A 22,132-nucleotide genomic window follows, 5' to 3' on the forward strand; every position below is an offset into this window, starting at 1 on the left:
TCAGCAAGGTAGGTTTGGACCAGTTCTAGCCCTCCAGGATCTCACCCATCCATTAGCAACTTGAGCTCCCTTTTAACCTGAAGATATTAAATATTGGGGAAATGTTCTGCATCCATAGCACAGCAGACTTTACTACCTGTGTAAGTAATCCGCTTTCATATGACCGGAAGGAGTATAATCATAAATAAATCTACCTTATTGATAAAAAAAAATTGGGTCAGCACAGGGGTGAAATCCAGCAGGTTCTGGAGAACTGGTAGCGGAAATTTTGAGTAGTTTGGAGAACCGGCAAATACCAGCTCTGGCTGGCCCCAGAGTGGGGTGGGAATGGAGATTTTGCAATATCCTTCCCCCTGGAGTGGGGAGGGAATGGGGATTTTGCAGTATCCATCCCCTGGAGTGGGGTGGGAATGGAGATTTTGCAATATCCTTCCCCCTGGAGTGGGGAGGGAATGGGAATTTTGCAGTATCCTTTCCCCTGGAGTGGGGAGGGAATGGGGATTTTGCAGTATCTGTCCCCTGGAGTGGGGAGGGAATGGGGATTTTGCAGTATCCATCCCCTGGAGTGGAGTGGGAATAGAGATTTTGTAATATCCTTCCCCCTAGAGTGGGGTGGGAATGAAGATTTTGCAGTATTCTTTCCCCAGGAGTGAGGAGGGAATGGGGATTTTGCAGTATCCTTCTCCTGCCATGCCCACCAAGCCACGCCCACAGAACCGGTAGTAAAAATAATTGGATTTCACCATTGGGTCAGCATATCACTGAAGATGTTCCTCAGGGATGCCTGTAGGCATCTAGTGGTCCTCTATGGGAACAAGAAGTTAGACAAGAAGGATCATTTTGAGATTTAACTCTCAAAATGTCCATCTGCTCTTCCATTTCAACATTTCTATGAAGGCTCTGTTGTCTCTTTTTTTTAACGCTTCTGAAAATAAAATTACAATTCGCGAGCTACTTTGGTGTTTTGTTGGCATCCCATTCATCTGTCAAATATGTAATCAGGGGTGGGCTTCAAAAATTTTAGCAAAGGTTTCTCTGCCCAGTTGCTGGATGGGTGTAGCCATGGTGGGCGTGGCTTAGTCGGCCTCCTGCACTATTGGGGGGGCATTTTTGCCCTCCCCGGGTTCCAGAGGCTTTCCTTGACCAATAGGGCAAAAATGCCTCCTGGAGGCCGGAAATGGAACTTTCCTGAACTTCTGATAGGCCCATTTTTCGCCCTCCCTGAGCCTCTGTGCACACCCTGCACTTACCTGCATCCCAAATGGGCCATCTGGGGACTCCTGGGAGGGGCAGGGCAGGGCAGGGTGGGCAGGGCCAGCCAAAACTGGGATTTGGTGGTTCTCCAAACTGCACAGATTCTTAGCTAGAGGTTCTCCCGAACCCCTGCAAACCCCCAGCAGCCCAACCCTGTATGTAATCTCAAAAACGAACAAGGATCACCAGCCTTTGTCTCTTCTAGATCAACCAGGTGCGTTCTCGTCTGCCGGTTAGTTTACACAATGGGATGGTCTCCTTATACCATCGAGGAAACCAGCTGGTGATCGAAACCCAGTTTGGCCTGAAGGTTTACTGCGACTGGAATTATTACCTAGTGGTGAAGGTCACCACAGCTTTTCAAAATCAAATTTGTGGCCTTTGTGGCAACTACAACGGAGATCCCAATGATGACTTCGCTACCCCTTCGGGAAGCTTGGCCGCTAACGCTGTGGAATTGGGCAAGAGCTGGAGAGTAGAAGATGGAGATGAAGTTTGCAGACACGGCTGCCATGACAGGTGCCTGCGGTGTTCTACGGAGCTGGCAGCCAGATACAATACAGAAAGTTCGTGTGGCATGATCGCTCAACACAGGAGTGGTCCTTTCCATCGCTGCCATTCCTTGATTGATCCCAAGCCATATTTGAATGACTGCGTCATTGATTTGTGTGCCTTTGAGGGTTACAAGCAGATTTTGTGTCGGGCCCTGAAGACGTACGCTGATGCCTGTCAGAGAGAAGGGATGGCAATATCTGCCTGGAGGAAACACGCCGGCTGCCGTGAGTAGAACCTGGGATTTATGGAGATGGGGCTCCCACTAGTTTACGGTGACAGGAGGCATTCGGAGGAAGGGACTGTCATTCTGGATTGCAATGGGTGTGATAAATCAGTGTTGCATATATGTACAGCCAGACAGATGTTGCAGGTAAATGGCATAGAGATTGACTACAACATTACATTTAAAAGGAAATGGTTCTCAGAAGAGATGAGTTGATGGGCTGCTGAAAAATAATCAGAAAATGAGAACACTGATTATATTAAGATGGATGGAGAAGAAGAGTGACAGTGAAAAGAGAGCCAGAGAACCAGCCAATATATATAAGAATAGGTGACTTGGGATCTGGACCTGAAGGCCAGCAAAAAGCCAATTCTTTGGTAGCTTCGGGTTAGGGGTTAGGGTTAGGGTTAGGGGTTAGGGTTAGGGTTAGGGTTAGGGGTTAAGATTAAGGGTTAGGGTTAAGGGTTAGGGTTAGGGTTAGGGTTAGGGTTAGGGTGGAGCTACTCATAAACAGATAGAGGCATGGTACTCCACAATGGCCTTACCTGCAGTAATAGCCACTATACTCTGCACCAAATGTAATTTCTGAATGTTCGAGAGTAGCTCCATGTAGAGGAGAGAACTCGTACAAGGTGAGTGAGTGAGAAAAGGAATATCTGGTTTGGAATGGATGGATTTGGGGCAACTGATAACTCTGTGTAAAATCTTTGCTGATCACAGCTTCCGCTTAATCTTAGAACAGGTGCTGGGAGTCCAAATTGCACAGCAGTTCCATTTTAGGAAGTGCCACACCATTCAAAACCAAATATGGAGAATCTCCAGTCATGGAAGAACCATGCCATTAATTCAGTGCAGTCAGGCTTGAGTTTAAAGCAGGGATGTCCAACCTTGGCAACTTTAAGAACTATGAACTTCAACTCCCAGAATTCCGCAGCCAATATGGCTGGCTGGAGAATTCTGGGAGTTGAAATCCTCAGAGCTTAAGGTTGCCAAGATTGGCCACTCCTGCTTTAAAGCTTGTTCCTCCCCACCTAGACACTAACAGCTCCAGACATTGGATTAAGGCCTCAATAGAATTACTTAGTCAACTGAGGGCCTAAATAGATAGCTAGGTATCACCAGCATACTGATAATAACTGACCTCATGTTGATGGATGACCTTAACTGAGATATTAAACAAGAGGGTATTATATATTATATTAAACCAGGATGATTAGAGTACTGGAGGCTAAAACACATGAAGAACGGTTACCGGAACTGGGCATGGCTAGTCTAGTGAAGAGAAGGACCAGAGGAGACATGATAGCAGTGTTCCAATATTTGAGGGGCTGCCACAGAGAGGAAGGGGTCAAGCTATTTTCCAAGGCACCCAAAGGCCAGACAAGGAATAATGGATGGAAACTGATCAAGGAGAGATTCAACCTAGAAATAAGGAGACATTTTCTGACAGTGATAACAATCAACCAATGGAACAGCTTACCTTCAGAAGTTGTGGGAGCTTCATCCCTGGAAGCTTTCAAGAAGAGATTGGACTGCCATTTGTCAGAAATGGTGTAGGGTCTCCTGCTTGGGGGGGTTGGACTAGATGACCTACAGGGTCCCTTCCAGCTCTGTTAATCTGTTATCTGTTAGGGTGGAGCATCAATTTCCTGAGACACTCTATAAACTAGGAATCTTGTCTTTTTCGATCCCCATTATTAGGCAACAAAGATGAGATCTTGTACAAGAACATCTATCGCTAACCCTCTTTGTTCTTCCTTCTACAGCCTTGATCTGTCCTGACCACAGCCAACACATGGCCTGTGGCACAGCCTGTCCTGCCACATGCAGCAACCCTGATGCGCCAAAGAAATGCCACTTGCCCTGCATGGAGACCTGTCAGTGCAAGCCGGGCTATGTGCTCGATGGTGGGAAATGCATTCCCAAAGAGCAATGTGGCTGCATCTATCATGGTCAGATCTATGCTCCCAATGAGCAGTTCTGGGGCGATCAACACTGCCACCTACAGTGCGCATGCAACCCACGCAACAGGAAAGTGGACTGTCACAGTTCGGCTTGCAAGGAAGGAGAAGGGTGCCAAGTGATTAATGGCGTAAGGAAGTGCCATCCAACTTTCTATGGGACCTGCACTACCCTGGGCCAGCTGCATTACATCACCTTCGACGGGGTGCACTTTGACTTCTCTGGAACTTGCATTTATCGTATGGCTGAACTCTGCTACAAGATAGCAAACCTCACTCAGTTCCAAGTCCTGGTTCAGCACCAAGGACAGGGCTCCAAGAGCTCAGCTGCCACCAAAGTACTTGAGGTCCATGTTTACGGCATGGCAATCCTTATCAGCCATAACAAAGTCTTGGTGAGTACAGCGCAGGTAGTCCTCAACTTACGAGCACCAGGGAGGAAGGCGGTTGTTAAGTGAGTTTGGCCCCATTATATTGGCCCCACACTTGTTCAGTGAATCTCAGCAGTTAAGTTAGTACAGGTAGACCTCGACTTACAATCACAACTGAGTCCAAAAATTTTATGTTGCTATGTGAAACATTTGTTTCGTGAGTTTTGCTCCATTTTATGACCTTCCTTGCCACCGTTGTTACCTGAATCACTGCAGTTGTTAAGTTAGCAACGTGGTTAAGTGAACCTTGTTTCCCCATTGACTTTGCATAGAATAGAATAGAATAGAATAGAATAGAATAGAATAGAATAGAATAGAATAGAATAGAATAGAATAGTTGAAAAGGGACCTTAGAGGTCTTCTAGTCCAACCCACTGTTAAAGCAGGAAGCCCTATAACATTTCAGACAAATGGCTGTCCAAGCTTGTCAGAGGGTTTCAAAAGGTGATCACAGGGATGATTCAACAGTCACAAAGTGTGAAAAAAAACCACCATAAGTCACTTTTTTCAGTGCCATTGTAACTTTGAATCGTCGCTAAATAAACCATTGGAAATCGAGAACTACCTATAAGAGTGGTGCTTAAGTGCACCTGGCTTCCCCATTGACTGTCAGAAGGTTGCAGAAAGTGATCACACGATTCCTGCACACTGCAACCGACATAAACACAAGCCAGTTGCCAAGCATTCGAATTCTGATCCCTTGACCATGGAGGTAGCGCAAACTGCCGTAAGTCCCCTTTCTCAATGCCATTGAGAGCCGAGGTAGCACAGTGGTTAGAGTGCAGTACTGCAGGCTACTTCAGCTGAATGCTAGCTGCAGTTCAGCAGTTCAAATCTCACCAGGCTCAAGGTTGACTCAGCCTTCCATCCTTCCGAGGTGGGTAAAATGAGGACCCAGATTGTTGGGGGGCAATAGGCTGACTCTGTAAACAGCTTAGAGCGGGCTGTAAAAGCAGTGTGAAGCCAGTAGTGGGATTCAATTTTTTTTTAATCACTGTGGGTGTGGCTTGGTGGGCGTGGCATGGCTTGGTGGATGTGGCAGGGGAAGGATACTGTAAAATCTCCATTCCCTCCCCACTCCAGGGGAAGGTTACTGCAAAATCCCCATTTCCTCCCGATCAGCTGGGACTCGGGAGGCAGAGAATAGATGTGGGCGGGGCCAGTCAGAATTTTTACTACCGGTTCTCTGAACTACTCAAAATTTCTGCTACCGGTTCTCCAGAACAGGTCAAAACTTGCTGAATACCACCTCTGTATGAAGCGGTATATAAGTCTAAGTGCTATTGCTATTGCTATTGTAACTTCAAACAACCACTAAGCAAATGGTTGTAAGTCAAGATTACCTAGCATCTTCTACCCTTCTGTTTATATTTCTATCTACATGGTTCTTTGAGTCGCTACATCATCTTGATTTCTGGAGGGTTTATTATCCTCTCAGAAGAGAATGCGCAATCAAAATAGGATGATTGGCAAATTGTTAATTATTGATCAGAAATTATAAACCTCTTCTATTTGCATATTACTCTTTCAGGCAAAGGCAAATAACCTGTTATTCTCCAGATGTCACTTAACGACCCTCTACAACATTCCTCATTTTTGGCTAGGAATTCCCAGGGATGCTGGGAAAGTATAGCTTCTCCGCAGCTGGAGTGCCATAGGTCTCCTATTCCTGTTCTAAGGAAAATCTTCCATGCACATTTGCAGCCGTAGGGATAACAAATGCCTGCCCCCACTGCTCAAATTAAAAAGGAAATTGAGGGAGCCCCTGCCTCCAATTAAGGAACTCTTTCCCCAGAAAAGAACAGCTGGCCCCCGTTGCAATCTTGTTTTAAACAATAATTGAAGACATGCTTGTTCACTCAGGCATATTTAAGATAATTGGCTCGTGCAAGAAGGTTTTGATTTATTTCAATGAGGCTCTTTATGCTGTAAAAGCAACTTGAGTGGCCTTATCAGGGTGAAGAGGCAACATGATTTAACTCAATGAGCTGCTTCTCATCCCTTTGCACTCCCCTCTTAGCCTCCTCTAGCATTTGCAAAATCCAGCAGAGGGGTTTGCAAAAGTACTCGGCGTGCCCAGAAACCTTTTCGCTATGCAACTATGTCTGGCTGTTACCGAGGTAGGGAAGGTAAAAAGGCAGGCAGCTCTTGGAAAACCACTCAACCCTGTTGATTTACGAAGCAGCTTCAAGGGCTTATTTTGCTCCATCATGAAAGTGGAACCCCCTTTTGAAGTTCGAGGTGGTTCTTGAACAAGGGTGGGCAATTATGGCCCCCTTATGACCTAGGAGAGATGCGGTGGCTCAGTGGCTAAGACGCTGAGCTTGTCGATCGAAAGGTCGGCAGTTCAGCGGTTCGAATCCCTAGTGCCGTGTAACAGGCTGAGCTCCTGTTACATGGCCCAGCTTCTGCCAACCTAGCAGTTCGAAAGCACGTAAAAAATGCAAGTAGAAAAATAGGGACCACTTTTGGTGGGAAGGTAACAGCGTTCCGTGCACCTTTGGCGTTTAGTCATGCCAGCCACATGACCACGGAGACGTCTTCGGACAGTGTTGGCTCCTCAGCTTTGAAACGGAGATGAGCACCGCCCCCTAGAGTCAGGAATGACTAGTGCATATGTGCGAGGGGAATCTTTACCTTTATGACCTATGGGACTTCAACTCCCACAATCCCATGGTTGGCTCAGGAATTCTGGGATTTGAAGTGTCAAAAGGTCATAAAGTGGCCATAGCTGCCCACTTCTGCCTTAGAGAATCATTGTAACTTTGAGAGTCTTTTTAAGAGTCACATTTGTTGTACTGAAATGAACTTTTAAGGCATTCTATTTTACTGTCATCTGTTTTTCCCCATGGGGCTCCAGGAAAGCACTACAGTAATAGATGCTACTTTCTGTCATACTTGTTCACGGAGCCAGAAATAAGCTTTTTTAGCAGAATTACGAGGGGCTAGGCCAAATTCTAGCAATCCACATTTCAAGTCAAGGTGCAAGAGACGAGACCATACCAGTTGCCCCAGTCAAGAGAGGGATTGATTACAATAAGCAGAGAATACCTCAAGCTTGAACTGTTGGGTTCTTAAAGGCTTGAGAGTTGAATTTATGTTTTACCGACAAAGAAATAAAGGGAGACTAGTATAGATCTCTTTCAAGTTATTTAGCTCTCGTCAGTTAGCCATTCCCTTAAAATAGAATAACAAAGTTGGAAGGGACCTTGGAGATCTTCTAGTCCAACCCCTGCTTAGGCAGGAAACCCTACCCCACTTCAGACAAATGGTTATCCAATCTCCTCTTAAAAACTTCCAGTGTTGGAGCATTCACAACTTCTGGAGAGAAGTTGTTCCACTGATTTATTGTTCTAACTGTCAGGAAATTTCTCCTTAGTTCTAGGTTGCTTTTCTCCTTAATTAATTTCCACCCATTGCATCTTGTCCTACCCTCAGATGCTTTGGAGAAGAGCTTGGAAAGTTATTCCACTGATTAATTGTTAATTTCTCCTTAGTTCTAAGTTGCTTCTCTCCTTGATTAGTTTCCACTCATTGCTTCTTGTCCTGCCCTCAGGTGCTTTGGAGAATAGCTTAACTCCTTCTTCTTTGTGGCAGAAATATTGGAACACTGCTATCATGTCTCCCCTAGTCCTTGTTTTCATTAAATTAGACATACCCAGTTCCTGCAACCGTTCTTTATAGGTTTTAGCCTCCAGTCCCCTAATCATCTTGGTTGCTCTTCTCTGCACTCTTTCTAGAGTCTCCACATCTTTTTTACATCATGGCGACCAAAACTGAATGTAGTATTCCAAGTGTGGCCTTACCAAGGCATTATAAAGTGGTATTAACACTTCACGTGATCTTGATTTTATCCTTCTGTTTATGCAGCCTAGAACTGTGTTGGCTTTTTTGGCAGCTGCTGCACACTCCTGGCTCATATTTAAATGGTTGTCCACTAGGACTCCAAGATCCCTCTCACAATTACTACTACTGAGCAAGGTACCACCTATACTGTACCTCTACATTTTGTTTTTCTTGCCAAAATCCCTTCTGGGATTTGAACCTGGGCTACGTGCATATTAAGTAGATATATTAACCTCTAATGGAAGCAGTATGCTTCGTCCCATAATTGGGTAGACCAGGCTGCCCTGACAAAAAAAAAAACCACTTAAAGGCTTGAGAGTTTGCTTCTCTTGTTGCAGATTGCCAAGCTAGGTAGCATCTTGGTGCATGGAGGGGATGACATTTGCTGGCTGTTTATATATATTGTAGTAGCTTCTCCTTCTAGCCTGGCTTCCTTCATACATTTTTCTTTTTGCTTTCTTGATTGTTCCTGTTTATCTGGTGCTAATCCTCTTCTCTGAGTCCTGGTTAATGGATCAAGGAATTCACCCTGGCAGATATAAGATATGCAGCTTCAAAGTAAAACTGACCCCAAAGTTATTCTAGCTAGAAACCTGCTTTCTGAGTGAATTTTTAATACTCCAGCCTTCTGCGCTCCCCGGCCAAGCAGAGATGAAGCTAAGAAGCTTTGAGTTTGCTAGAATTTGATTACGCAGAGCTTTTAAGTTTCCCCTGCCCATGGTCATTCTTTCACCTTCTGGTTCTCCAGCTTTTTCAACCTGTATTTTCCAATGCTGGTAGTCTTGCCTCCTCATTAGAGTATTCAGGGATAAGTGCAAGTATTGGGGCTTGATTCTGGAACACCTGCAAAATTGGGTAGCGATAAAGAATATTTGTAGCTCAGGGTTGAAATAAGGGGTCCTTGGTGCTCTTCGAGCTTGTTATTTTCTTGCAGATATTTCATTAACCAAACTAGGTCAGGGGGTCAGCAACCTGCGGCTCTGGAGCCGCATGTGGCTCTTTCACCCCTCTGCTGCGGCTCCCTGTCACTCAAAATATGCATCACAACCGCCAATGTGCAACACCCGCCGGCACGCCATTTATTGAGCTTTTCAACCCCCAGTAGGCCAATCATGGATAAATCCAAGAAAAGAAAAGTTTCAGAAAAAAACAGAACGTTTAATTCAACTACATCTGCTAGTTTTGTGGCCGCTTAAGAAATAGTCAGGCACGGGAAGGGTTTTGTGGCTCCCGGTGTTTTCTTTTCTGTGGGAAATGGGTCCAAATGGCTCTTGGAGTGTTTAAGGTTGCAGACCCCTGAACTAGGTAACTGCCAAACAAGCCAAGCATAAACAGCCCAACCCAAAGAACTTCTAAGATCACCCCCATCACCAAGGGCAAGCCACTAGAATATAAACGGAGAACAAAGCCCAGTCTTTTCTAACCTTCATGATATTACCTGGTTTGGTTAATGAAACGCCTGCAAGTAAACAACCAAGCTCAGAGGAACACTAAGGAAAATTGAGCATATCAACTTTGTCTTCCTCTAAGGAAGATAACACATCTGGCTGAGCCCTGATCACCTCTCTATTTCTTACTGGGAAATTGTCTTCATGGAGAATGCCAGAAAAAAATAATGAGGTATCAAGGAAAAGAGGGGCCTGAAAGAGCCTGATGTATTTTCAAGGTGGACATCTTTATGTTCTACCAGGTTCGAGATCTGAATGCTCCTTCCATCTGGATTCCATCTGGATTCACCCTACAAGTACTTAAGCAATAAGCGCTTAGACTTACTGGTATATACCACTTCACAGTGCTTTTTCAGCCCTCTCTAAGTGGTTTACAGAGTCAGCCTATGGCCCCCAACAATCTGGATCCTCATTTTACCCACCTCAGAAGGATGGAAGGCTGAGTCAACCTTGAGCCTGGTGAGATTTGAACTGCCAAATTGCAGGCACTGTGGCTCAACATACCGTATTTTTCGGAGTATAAGATGCACCAGACTACAAGACGCACCTACCTTTTTTGGTGAGGAAAAGAAGAAAAAGAAATCTGCCTCTGCCTCTGCCTCTAAGCAATTTTGCCTCATTGCAGCAAACAGCAAACAGCCTGCTTTACTTTCAGTTTTGTTTTCAGCATAGCTTGATTAGCGCAAGGAGAAAAAAAAATCTGCTCCAGCAATTTACCTCTTTGCAGCAAGCAGCAGAGCCTGAGCAAAACAGCTGAGAGCAAATCAGCTGACAGTCGGGAGGCAGATCCAATGAACGTGCTAATTAGGCTGTGCAGAAGCTAAAAGGAGCTGTTTTTTCTTGCTGTTTGCTTGCAAGGAGGTAACTGCTGCGAGGCAGAGGCCAAAGGGTAGGGGCCAGTGAGTGGGCGGGGCTACATTCATTGTATAAGACGCACCTAAATTTTCATCCCCTTTTAGGGGGAAAAAAGGTGCGTCTTATATTCTGAAAAATACAGTATATTGCAAAAGATTTTCTCTTCTCTCTCTCTCTCTCTCTCTCTCCCCCTTTTGCGTTCCAGCTGAATGGCTTAATGATCAACCTGCCTTACAATGTTGATTATAACAAAATCTCCCTTTACCATCTGGGATGGGATATCGTGGTCATGACCGATTTTGGTTTAATGGTCACCTTCGACATGAAGAATAATATTCGTATCACAGTATCCGGAAGCTACAGAGGGCGTACGTGCGGTCTCTGTGGCAATTTCAATGGGAACGTAGATGACGACATGATGCAACAAAACGGAAGGCCAACCACGAATCCGGGAGAGTTGGGCAGAAGCTGGAAGATCCGGGATATCCCGGGATGCCATGAGAAGGAAAGAGAGTCTTGTGTGGACATGGTACATATGGAGTACACGCAGAGGATGAGTAAGGAGTGTGGCCTCCTACTAGACGTCCACGGCCCTTTCAAGAGCTGCCATAGCAAAGTGCCACCTCAGTCGTACTTCACAAACTGTGTCTTTGATTACTGTTCCAATAAGGCCAACAGGATTGTCATCTGTCACGTTATCTCCTCTTATGCTGCAGCTTGCCAAACATTAGGGATCCAGATTTCCAAGTGGAGGTCCGTCCACTTTTGCAGTAAGTAAGGGTGGGCAAACATATATTGCTTTTTACAGGTAGTTCTCGACTTACGAACACAGTTGGGACCCGAATTCCCATTGCTAAGCAATGGTGGTTTTTAAGTGGGAGTCCTGCCTGATCTTTTTACTTTATTTATTTATTTATTTATTTATTTATTTAGTTAGTTAGTTAGTTAGTTAGTTAGTTAGTTAGTTATGTCAAGCATATTACAGATTAACGTATACACAAGGTTATGAATACATGAAATATATAAACATGATTATGAATACATGAAATGGATACAAATAAAAAGGGACATTAGGACAGGAACCGAAGGCATGTTGGTGCACTTATGCATGCCCCTTACAGATCTCTTAGGTTAGGATTAGGGTTAGGGTTAGGGGTTAGGCTAAGGGTTAGGATTAGGGTTAGGGTTAGGGGTTAGGCTAAGGGTTAGGATTAGGGTTAGGGTTAGGGGTTAGGCTAAGGGTTAGGATTAGGGTTAGGGTTAGGGGTTAGGCTAAGGGTTAGGATTAGGGTTAGGGTTAGGGGTTAGGCTAAGGGTTAGGATTAGGGTTAGGGTTAGGGGTTAGGCTAAGGGTTAGGGTTAGGCTAAGGGTTAGGGTTAAGATAAGGGTTAGGGTTAGGGTTAGGGGTTAGGCTAAGGGTTAGGATTAGGGTTAGGGTTAGGGGTTAGGCTAAGGGTTAGGGTTAAGCTAAGGGTTAGGGTTAGGGTTAGGATTAGGGGTTAGGCTAAGGGTTAGGGTTAGGGGTTAGGCTAAGGGTTAGGGTTAAGCTAAGGGTTAGGGTTAGGGTTAGGGTTAGGAGTTAGGCTAAGGGTTAGGGTTAGGGTTAGGGGTTAAGCTAAGGGTTAGGGTTAGGCTAAGGGTTAGGGTTAGGGTTAGGGTTAGCGTTAGCGTTAGCGTTAGGGTTTGGGTGTGGTTAGGGTTAGGGTTAGGGTTATTGAGCGAATTACTGCAATGTTATAGGAATCACATGGTGATTAAGTGAATCTGGCTCCCCACCCCTTCGATTTTCCTGGTTGGAAATACGCTGGGGAGGTTGGAAATGGTGATCACATGACTGTGTGGACCCCTGCAACACTTGTTAATTCAACAAACTGGTTGCCAACGCCCAATTTTTTATTACGGGGATCCAACCATGGTGGTAAGCGAGAGAGCTGATTGTAAGTCACTTTTTCCAGTGCTATTATAATTTTGAATGGTCACTAAAATGAATGGTTGTAAGTTGAGGACTGCCTGTATAATAGTGGTGGGCTTCAAAAATTTTAGCAAGGGGTTCTCTGCCTGGTTGGTGGGTGGGCATGGCCATGGTGGGCGTGGCCTAGTCGGCCTCCTGCAGCACAGCAGGTGGGGCTATTTGCCTTCCCCGTGCTCCGGAGACTTTTCTCGAGCCCCCAGGAGGGCGAAAAAGGCCTCCCCAGGCTCGTTTCTGGCCTTCCTGAACTTCTGGTAGGGCAGTTTTTTGCCCTCCCCAAGCCTCCGTGCGCACCCTGCACCTACCTGTATCCAAAACCGGCCGCATGGGGACTCCTGGGAGGGTTGGGGTGGGTTGGGAGGGGCCAGCCAGGAGTGGGATTTGGGGGTTCTCTGAACTGCACAGAATTTTAGCTAGAGGTTCTCCAAAACCCCTATGAACCCCCAGCAGCCCACCCCTGCTGTATAATCAGTGGTGGGTTGCTACCGGTTCTCCCCGGTTCTTGCGAACCGGTAGTGGAAATTTTGAGTAGTTCGGAGAACTGGTAAATACCACCTCTGCCTGGCCCCGCCCCCATCTATTTTCTGCCTCCCGAGTCCCAGCTGATCGGCTAGAAGGAAAAAAATCAGGGCTCACTCGACAAAGAAGAGAAAAAAATAAGACACCTTAGCTTTAAATTGAGAAGCCTCCCAACTGATCGGCTAGAACCGATCTGCTTCTTGTAAACCGCTCGGTGGTGGTAGATTGGTAATTGAGGCCAAGCTGCCTGAAAGCGGTTTCCGATGCTCTCGGTGGTGGCAGAGCGGCAAAAAACTGTTTAAACTCTTGCTGCAGTGCGCTCCAAAAACAAATGGGTAGACCGGTATGGCTCTGCAAGCAGTTAAAAGCCTGGTAGACCAGTACCTCTGCTAAATCCTAAAGAATTGTTTGTCACATGACCATCAAACTACGCCCACAAAACAAGCCACACCCACAAAACCATTAGTAAAAAAATTTAGAACCCACTCCTGTGTATAATGTTTATAGTTTCTGCAAATCTATACCCACTCATTTCTGTAACTGTTTGAAAAAGTCTTTCTTTAGTCTTTATTTGATTTATATAGTTTTAAATTGGGGTATTTAAATTTATTGGGGTTTTAAATTTGAGCCACTTATTTAATTATTTTAAATTTTATATCATTGTTTTGTCTGTGTTTTTAAATAGGCTGTACACCCCGCCCTGAGTCCTTCGGGAGAAGGGCGGTATAGAAATAAAATTATTATTATTATTATTATTATTATTATTATTATTATTATTATTATTATTATTATTATTATTATTATATACCGCCCTACTCCCGAAGGACTCAGGGCGGTGAACAGCCAAACAATAAAATACATAAATACAAAATTTAAAAAACAGAATAAAACCGAATTAAACAAATTTGGCCCAGATAGATTTAAAACACAAAACACAAAAGTGTTTTTATGCAAACAAAACAGTTTTATCCAGATTTGGTCATTGTGTAGGTTTGGGCCAAAACCACTCTCCACAAAAATCTCGATTAGTTTTATATACTTCCTTAATGTCCGTGATTTTATGTATTGGAGAACAGTATCGCATGAAGTAAGGAAAGGATATATGCTTCAGCCTTATGGAAACTGATCAGAAATATGAATTAGGTCAGTTCCTACTGCAATTCATGACGAACGAATTATATTCACATCCATAGCAGACTATTTATGGATAAGAAGCTTGTAGAAATTTCCTACCAAGAATGATGAGCAAAGCAACAAGCAAGCCACTTTTTTTTTTTTATTATTCGGAGTGAAAAAGATATGAATTATTCATTTTAATGAGAAAGTGGCTAGGGAGATAACATTCTTGCTCACCCAGATTAGAAGCTGGGTCAACCAAAAAAAACACTATGCTTAATCATTATGAAAAACTTTCAACCAGATCAAGGTAGGGAACGCACAGTCATCCAGATATTCTTAACTACAGTTCCCAGCAACCCTAGCTTTCATGTCCAATGGCAAAGGTTTGGGGGAATAATAATTCAGTAATATCTGTATGGGCAATTCTTAGATTGTCTTTGATTCTAATAAGCAAGTCTGTCTTTCATATCTTTGTTCCTAGCTTCAGACTCAAAAAGATAATCTTGATGCTCTTTAGTTGGTTAACCCAACTAAAAACTGCCTGGCTTAATATGTTACCATCAGGTTTTAACCTTCCTAATTCAGCTATTGAAAGGGCATCATCACATCTAGAGGTACCCTCTAGAAGCGCGTTGAAACCAGTAGGTGGAATTCAAATTTTTTTACTACCGGTTCTGTGGGAGTGGTTTGGTGGGCGTGGCAAGGGAAGGATACTGCAAAATCTCCATTCCCACCCCACTCCAGGGGAAAGATCAGGGAAGAAATCCAGCAGGTTCTGACAGGTTCTGGAGAACCGGTAGCAGAAATTCTGAGCAGTTCGGCAAACCGCTAGTGGAAACTTTGAGTACTTCAGAGAACCAGCAAATACCACCTCTGGCTGGCCCCAGAGTAGGATGGGAATGGAGATTTTGCAATATCCTTCCCGCAGGAGTGGGGAGGGAATGGAAATTTTGCAATATCCTTTCCCCAGGAGTGGGGAGGGAATGGAGATTTTGCAGAATCCTTCCCCTGCCATGCCCACCAAGCCACACCATGCTCACCAAGCTACGCCCACAGAACCAGTAGTAAAAAAAAAATGGGAAGGATATTGCAAAATCTCCATTCCCACCCCACTCTGGGGCCAGCCAGAGTGATATTTGCCAGTTCTCCGAACTACTCAAAATTTCCGCTACCGGTTCTCCAGAACCTGTCAGAACCTGTTGAATTGAAACCATGTCTAAGATAGTGTTTTGCAACCTTATGATAGGTGGACTTCAACTCCCATGGCTGGCTGGGGAATTCTGGGCATTGAAGTCCACACATCTTAAAGTTGCCAAAGTTGAGAAACGATGGTCTAAGAAGTCAGAAACTAACATATCTCCTTTCTTTGATGATAAAATGAGTAAGAGATTAAGAAAACTGAACATAAAGCATCGGTAAACAACCTGGGACTCTATCGATGATCTAAACTACAAATCCTCAATCTTTCTTTCATTAGCCATGCCATTCACGACTTATTTCAGCTGTGAAGCCAAATCCTTGGGGGGTGGGGGGGTGGAAGGAGGGCAATAGTTTTCAATCAAGATTCAAAGGGAGATTTAAGAAAATGTGATATTTTACCAGAAAAATACAATAAAGGGAATATATATTTAATTTTACACGTGTTAACAACAGCAAGAATTGTGTTTGCACAGCAGTGGGAAAGCGAAGAGATGAAAATGTAATTTTAAAAAATATTAGAATGCGCAGAAAGGGATAGATTAACACATATAATTAAGGAGAAGGAAGAAACTGAATACTTTTTAACATGGGGTTTGTTTTATCAATGGCTAAATAACAGAAACAGAAGTTAAGACATTTAAAAGCATTAGAGAATGATTAATTACATAAGGAAAGTTCACTAAAATGGATAAGCAGATACTACTATTATTATGTGACCATTCTTATTGATTGATTGATTGAATTTGTATACCGCCCTACTCCCGAAGGACTCAGGGCGGTGAACAGCCAAATAAAATACATATAATACAAATGTTAAAAAACCATTAAAATACAATTAAATAATTGGCCCAAAAAACAAAATTTAAAACACCCCAAATTTATAAGACAAATTTAAAATTTTAAAAATTTTAAAAAGTTTAAAAAAGTTTAAAAGAGAGGTTAGGCCAGGCCAGGCCTAACTTAATGTTATTAATGTTATGAATATTATTCAGAGGTGGGATTCATTTACCTTCCCAGCAGTTCACAAATTTGAGCGCACGTGCCACCTCTACACATGCATAGTAGTCGCGCATTACGTCCGGGTGGGTGGGTGGAGCCCAGTCGCCGCTACCAGTTCGTGCGATCCGGAGAGAACCGTCTGAATCCCACCACTGATATTATTGTTATTATTATCATTATTATTTCTCAAAATTAACTGTACCCAGACAACACACTGTTTAGGTAGACATTGACTGTTTTATGTTAAATAAAAAATTTAAAAAATTGTTTAAAGAAAATGTGATACAACCAGACCGTCTTCTGCAAAATGCATCAATGTCTTCTTGTGTTCCCCAGAACCTGACTGCCCCCCAAATAGCCATTATGAAGTCTGTGCCAGCCACTGCCCAGTGACCTGTCACAGCCTCTTCAATCCAGTCCTCTGCACTGCCAACTGTCGAGAAGGATGTGAATGCAACCAAGGTTTTGTCCTGAGCGGTGACCAGTGTGTCCCCATCTCACAATGTGGCTGTGTCCATCAAGGTCTCTACTACAAGGCGGGCGAGTCTTTCTTTGTCAATGGGTTTTGCAAGGAGCGGTGCACTTGTCACGTCGGTGGTATTATGGAGTGCCACCGTTCCTCCTGTGGACCCCACGAGGAGTGCCGTGTGGTGGAAGGTATCCAGAAGTGCCATTCAGATGCTCCCAAGAAGACTGGGACCTGTCACATAGCTGGAGACCCTCACTACATCACCTTTGATGGCGCCACCTTTGATCTTCAGAGCAACTGCACTTATACGCTGGCGAGGAGCTGTACACGCCAACATTCCCTTCCGCCTTTCTCAGTCAACATACAGAATGAAAGGCGATCCAGGGGCAAAATCTCTGTAACGAAAGTTGTATCTATCACAGCCTACCAAAACACAATTTCTCTCTTGCGGGAAAAGAGAGGCATTATCCTGGTAAGGAGATATAAATTGAAATATTACAAGTAGGGATGGGTGGGTTGCTTTTGGTTGGGAGTTTCAATAGCATGCAAGTTAAAGAAGCAAATGTGTCAGCACTTCAACCTGCATTTACTCTAGTGCTGGCATAAGAAGGAAAAGCGAAGGCGTCTGGAAAGGGACGTTTGACTTTTCACCTACTTATTTTCCCTGGAGATAATATCCCCTAGGAGATGGGATAGGGAGGGGGAAATTCTTTTGAGCTGGAGTAGATTAGGGGTAGAATGACTTGGAAGATGGCCAATGAGTGCAGGGGAGTGGGGAACGGAAAGGGAGGGTTTGGGGGCTGGAAGTCAGTGTTGGCTCCGATTGGAGTCAGGTTAGGATGTCGTGCTTAATAAATAGGAGTTTTTCTTCAAAGACCTTGTTTGAAATGCAATTTATTTGAGACGACCTAGAAACTTGACAAAATGGTTGTATCAGCCACAAGGCAATGCAAATATTGACGACATACATGTTGAGATGTCCATATGAATATAATAGAACATGGGTGGAGAATGATTCTAGCTATTTTTGTTGTTGTTAGTTGCAAAGTCATGTCCGACCCATTGCGACCCCATGGACAATCTTCCTCCAGGCCTTCCTGTCCTCTACCACCCCCTGGAGTCCATTTAAGCTCATGCCTACTGCTTCAGTGACTCCATCCAGCCACCTCATTCTCTGCCGTCCCCTTCTTCTTTTTCCCTCAAGCTTTCCCAGCATTAGGCTCTTCTCCAATGAGTCCTTCCTTCTCATTAGGTGGCCAAAGTATTTGAGTTTCATCTTCAGGATCTGGCCTCCTAAAGAGCAGTCAGGGTTGATCTCCTCTAGAACTGACCGATTTGTTCACCTTGCTATATCAGACAGCAAAAGCTTAGAGGGAAAGTAGGGTATGTTATGGGACCCATCAATTAGGAATGTACACCTAGTGGGACCATGAAAAAGGCTCTTCTCAGTGGTGGTCCTCTATGGAATATCATTCCCCCACCCCCACTCCAAGATATGGTTGGTCCCCACCCTGTTGCTTTTCCAAAAGGCCCTAAAATGTGGTTTTTCTCAGTGGACCTCTGGACCATGAATGGAGATAAAGCTGATTAGAAGGTTATTTAATTGTATTGCTCCTACCATATGTGTGGTTGTGTATGTGTGTGTGGAGAGGGTAATGGTGTTTTTTTTTTTTAATCTGGTGGATGTTTAAATGTTGTAACCCTCCCAGAGTCATCTATGTTTGGGCAGCTATATTAATTGTGTAATAAATCAATACATGGACAAAAGTGACATGTTCTTTTAGACCAGTGTTTCTCAACCTTGGTAGCTTGAAGATGGGTGGACTTCAACTCCCAGAAACCCCCAGCCAGCAGCACTGGCTGGGGGTTTCTGGGAGTTGAAGTCCACCCATCTTCAAGCTTTCAAGGTTGAGAAACACTGTTTTAGACAAGCCAGAGATAACTGATCTTCTTCAATGTTTTCTTGCTTCATTCTCATTCCTTACCATCTCTACAGGTGAACGGTGCCATGACCTACTTACCTTTCCGCCTTGAAAGCGATAGTATGTGGGTCTTCTATCATGGGAGCAACATTGTTCTTCGGACGGACTTTGGCTTGTTTGTCTCTTTCGATCAACTCTACCACTTGATCGTCCAGGTGCCGGAAGCTTATCACAGCCAGATGTGTGGTTTATGTGGCAATTACAATGGGCATCCCCTCGATGACATCTCTCTGCCCACTGGCCAGCCGGCCCTAAGCGTGCAAACCTTTTCAGCTGCTTGGAAAGTAGCTGCTCCGTCTGCCGCCTGCACCGAAGATTGTGCCGCCATAGTGTGTGGTGCATGTCAAGAGAGCCGGAAGGCCAGCTACATACACAGCACCCAGTGTGGCATTTTGCAGTCCTCTTATGGACCTTTCAGTGCCTGCTATTCCACCATCAACCCTACGGACTTCTACAACAATTGCGTGCATGACCTCTGCAAGGCAAGGGGGAACCCAGTTATTCTCTGCCGAGCTATCCATAGCTACGTTGCTGCTTGTCAAGCTGCTGGCATCCAGATCAAGCCCTGGAGGACAACAACCTTCTGTCGTAAGTCTTCTCCTAGGAAGGCAGTTTCTACGAAGAGTGGGAGCATCTCCTAAGGCAGAGTAGGGAAAATGGGAGGTTTGCAATAGTGGTGAATATCTATAGCTCAGGTGCAGTGGTGGGTTCCTCCCGGTTCGGTCTGGTTCGGCTGAGCCGGTAGCGGTGACGATATGATGTCACCGAACTGGTTCTCCCCCCCCACCCTCCCCCCCACCCCCCTCCCACCCCCACCCACCCACCCATGTTATTCTTACCTTTTATTTGGTCCCACCCCCAATCTATTGCTGCCTCCTGAGTCCCAGCTGATGACTAGAGGGGAAAAAACTGTTTAAACTCTTGCCGCGGGGCTTCAAAGGGCCGCCCTACAGCTGATCAGTGTTAAAAGCAAACAAATGAGTCGGGTCGTAAGTGCGAGGACCTTCCAGAAATGACTCTGACCAGCTAGCCATGCCCACCTAGTCACATGACCTCCAAGCCACACCCACAAAATAAGCCACACCCACAGAACCAGTAGTAAAAAAATTTAGAACCCACCCCTGCTCTGGCAGTCACGTTTTCTTCTCCTTGCAGGAGGAAATCCATTGCATATTATTTGAAGAAGAGTTGTAGCTCAAATGGGGTGGGGGTGGGGGGAAATACATGGTTTTGCCTGCAGGAGATTATTAGTTCAAATCTAAGCAGTGTCAGATGAAGGTTTCGTTTTGGTTGTCAAGCTAGTCAATACGGAACTCGAACGAGCTCTGTTTCTAACATACAGCTTCTCATATTGCTCTGTGGCTGCTGCCTATCTTCTCTTTTCAAGTAACTTAGTCTTCTTCCTTTCTTGCAGCTATGAAATGCCCGGTCAACAGTCAGTATGAACTCTGCACCCGGGCTTGTCCCATCAGATGCAAAGAGGCAACCGGCATCACAAAGTGCCCCAACCACTGTGCTGAAGGCTGCCAATGCAGAAAGGGCTTCTTTATGGCTGGGTACCACTGTGCCCCCGTCAGTCAATGTCGCTGCTTCCACAAAGGCATCTGGTTTAAGGCAAGTGAAGCAGTGGGTGGGATTCAATTTTTTTTACTACCGATTCTGTGGGTGTGGCTGGGTGGGCATGGCAGGGGAAGGATACTGCAAAATCTCCATTCCCACCCCATTCCAGGGGGAAGGATACTGTAAAATCTCCATTCCCTCCCCACCCCACTAACCTGCTTTCCAGCTCTGTTCTCCTGTGCAGGGCAACAAAAGAAGACCCAGCTGATCAGCTGGGACTCGATCAGCTGGGAGGCAGTGAATACCTTAGGGGCAGGGCCAGCCAGAGGTGGTATTTACCGCTTCTCCGAACTACTCAAAATTTCCGCTACCGGTTCGCCAGAACCAGTCAGATCCGGCTGAAACCCACCTCTGAAGTGAAGGCAGAAATTCTCACGATTGCAATTGTTTTGTTCTATTTAGCTTTTCTTTTTTCAGAGAGGTAGTACAGGTAGTCTGCAGATTATGACCAGTTGCTTGACTGAAGTTACGACAGCTCTCCCTAAGGATCCTTAGAATCCAGCTCCAAAGTTCCAGTGCTCTCCAGGGTCACGTGACTACATTTTGGGAACTTGGTTCCCAGCCTGCATTTGCAGCATCCGACAGTAACATGACCACGTTTTATAATATATATATATATATATATTTGTTTAAAACAGGTTTTGGGGAAAACGGGGCCAGAGCGAACAATAATGACTGCTGGAGGAAAAATAGTCATAAAATTGAGTCTGTTACATGGGTGACCCACTTTACAACTGTCACAACTCATGACTGTCACGAGCAGACTCCATTATAACAGTAGCAATAGCATTTAGACTTATATGCCACTTCATAGTGCTTTACAGCCCTCTCCAAGCGGTTTAGAGAGTCAGACTATCAGCCAAAACAAACTGGGTCCTCATTTTACCCATCTCGGAAGGATGGAAGGCTGAGTCAACCTTGAGCCTGGTGAGATTTGAACTGCCAAATTTCAGGCAGCCGGCAGTCAGCAGAAATAGCCTGCAGTACTGCACTCTAACCACTGCACCACCTCAGCTCCTGAAAGATAGGATAGGATAAGAGACTAGGAAGGTGCAGCTAAGTCCCTTGTTCTCCCTTTTGCCTGGACAAAACGTAATGAGTAGTGGAGGAAGACTCCTGGGTGACTAGACAATGGTTAATGGGGTGGGGGAGGGGGGACTGTGGCCATTTCCAGCTAGGCAAGGCCCTCCCCAGAGCCCCCATTTTGTGAGAATGGTGTAGCATATGCTGAAAATCCCAAAGGTGCCCGCTTAATTTTATTTATTCATTCAATTTCTATATGATGCTAACTCAACTAAGTAAGTCTCGGCGACTTAACCTTGGAAGGATGGAAGGCTGAGTCAACCTTGAACTGGTCAGAATCAAACTCCTGGCAGTGGAATGCAGAGTCAGCCTGCAATACTGCATTCTAACCCCTGCACCACCAGGGCTCTTTATTATGATTGTGAAGTCTAGGACTACTTGTAGACATAACGTTCCATCTTCTTCCAGTTTTTCTCATAACAACCCATGGAGTAGACTGAGCTGAAAGGAAATGACTGATTATCTCAATAAAAGAACAGAGCAGGAGACATCTAGTCACTACTTGATTTTGGCTTTCTGCCTTTTCCGTTTCAGTGATGCATGTTGAATGGTCCTGCAGGGTTGATGATTTAGGAAGCAGAATAGCATCAGCACAGTA

General features: G+C 44.8%; 1 protein-coding gene across 1 annotated transcript in view; it reads left to right on the plus strand.

The window, feature by feature from the left end:
- The window catches only part of LOC117669234 (IgGFc-binding protein-like), a 37,104-nt gene that overhangs the window by 7,813 nt on the left and 7,159 nt on the right, over window positions 1-22,132 (plus strand). Inside the window, exons 3-8 of the mRNA XM_034423526.2 lie at window positions 1,460-2,033; window positions 3,799-4,388; window positions 10,779-11,343; window positions 16,717-17,321; window positions 18,846-19,419; window positions 20,246-20,445. Coding sequence (XP_034279417.2) covers window positions 1,460-2,033; window positions 3,799-4,388; window positions 10,779-11,343; window positions 16,717-17,321; window positions 18,846-19,419; window positions 20,246-20,445 — 3,108 coding nt within the window. The remainder of the gene's footprint in view (window positions 1-1,459; window positions 2,034-3,798; window positions 4,389-10,778; window positions 11,344-16,716; window positions 17,322-18,845; window positions 19,420-20,245; window positions 20,446-22,132) is intronic.

Source organism: Pantherophis guttatus, chromosome 10 (genome assembly GCF_059756535.1).
Source record: "Pantherophis guttatus breed Tessera chromosome 10, ASM5975653v1, whole genome shotgun sequence".
Lineage (NCBI taxonomy): Eukaryota > Metazoa > Chordata > Lepidosauria > Squamata > Colubridae > Pantherophis > Pantherophis guttatus.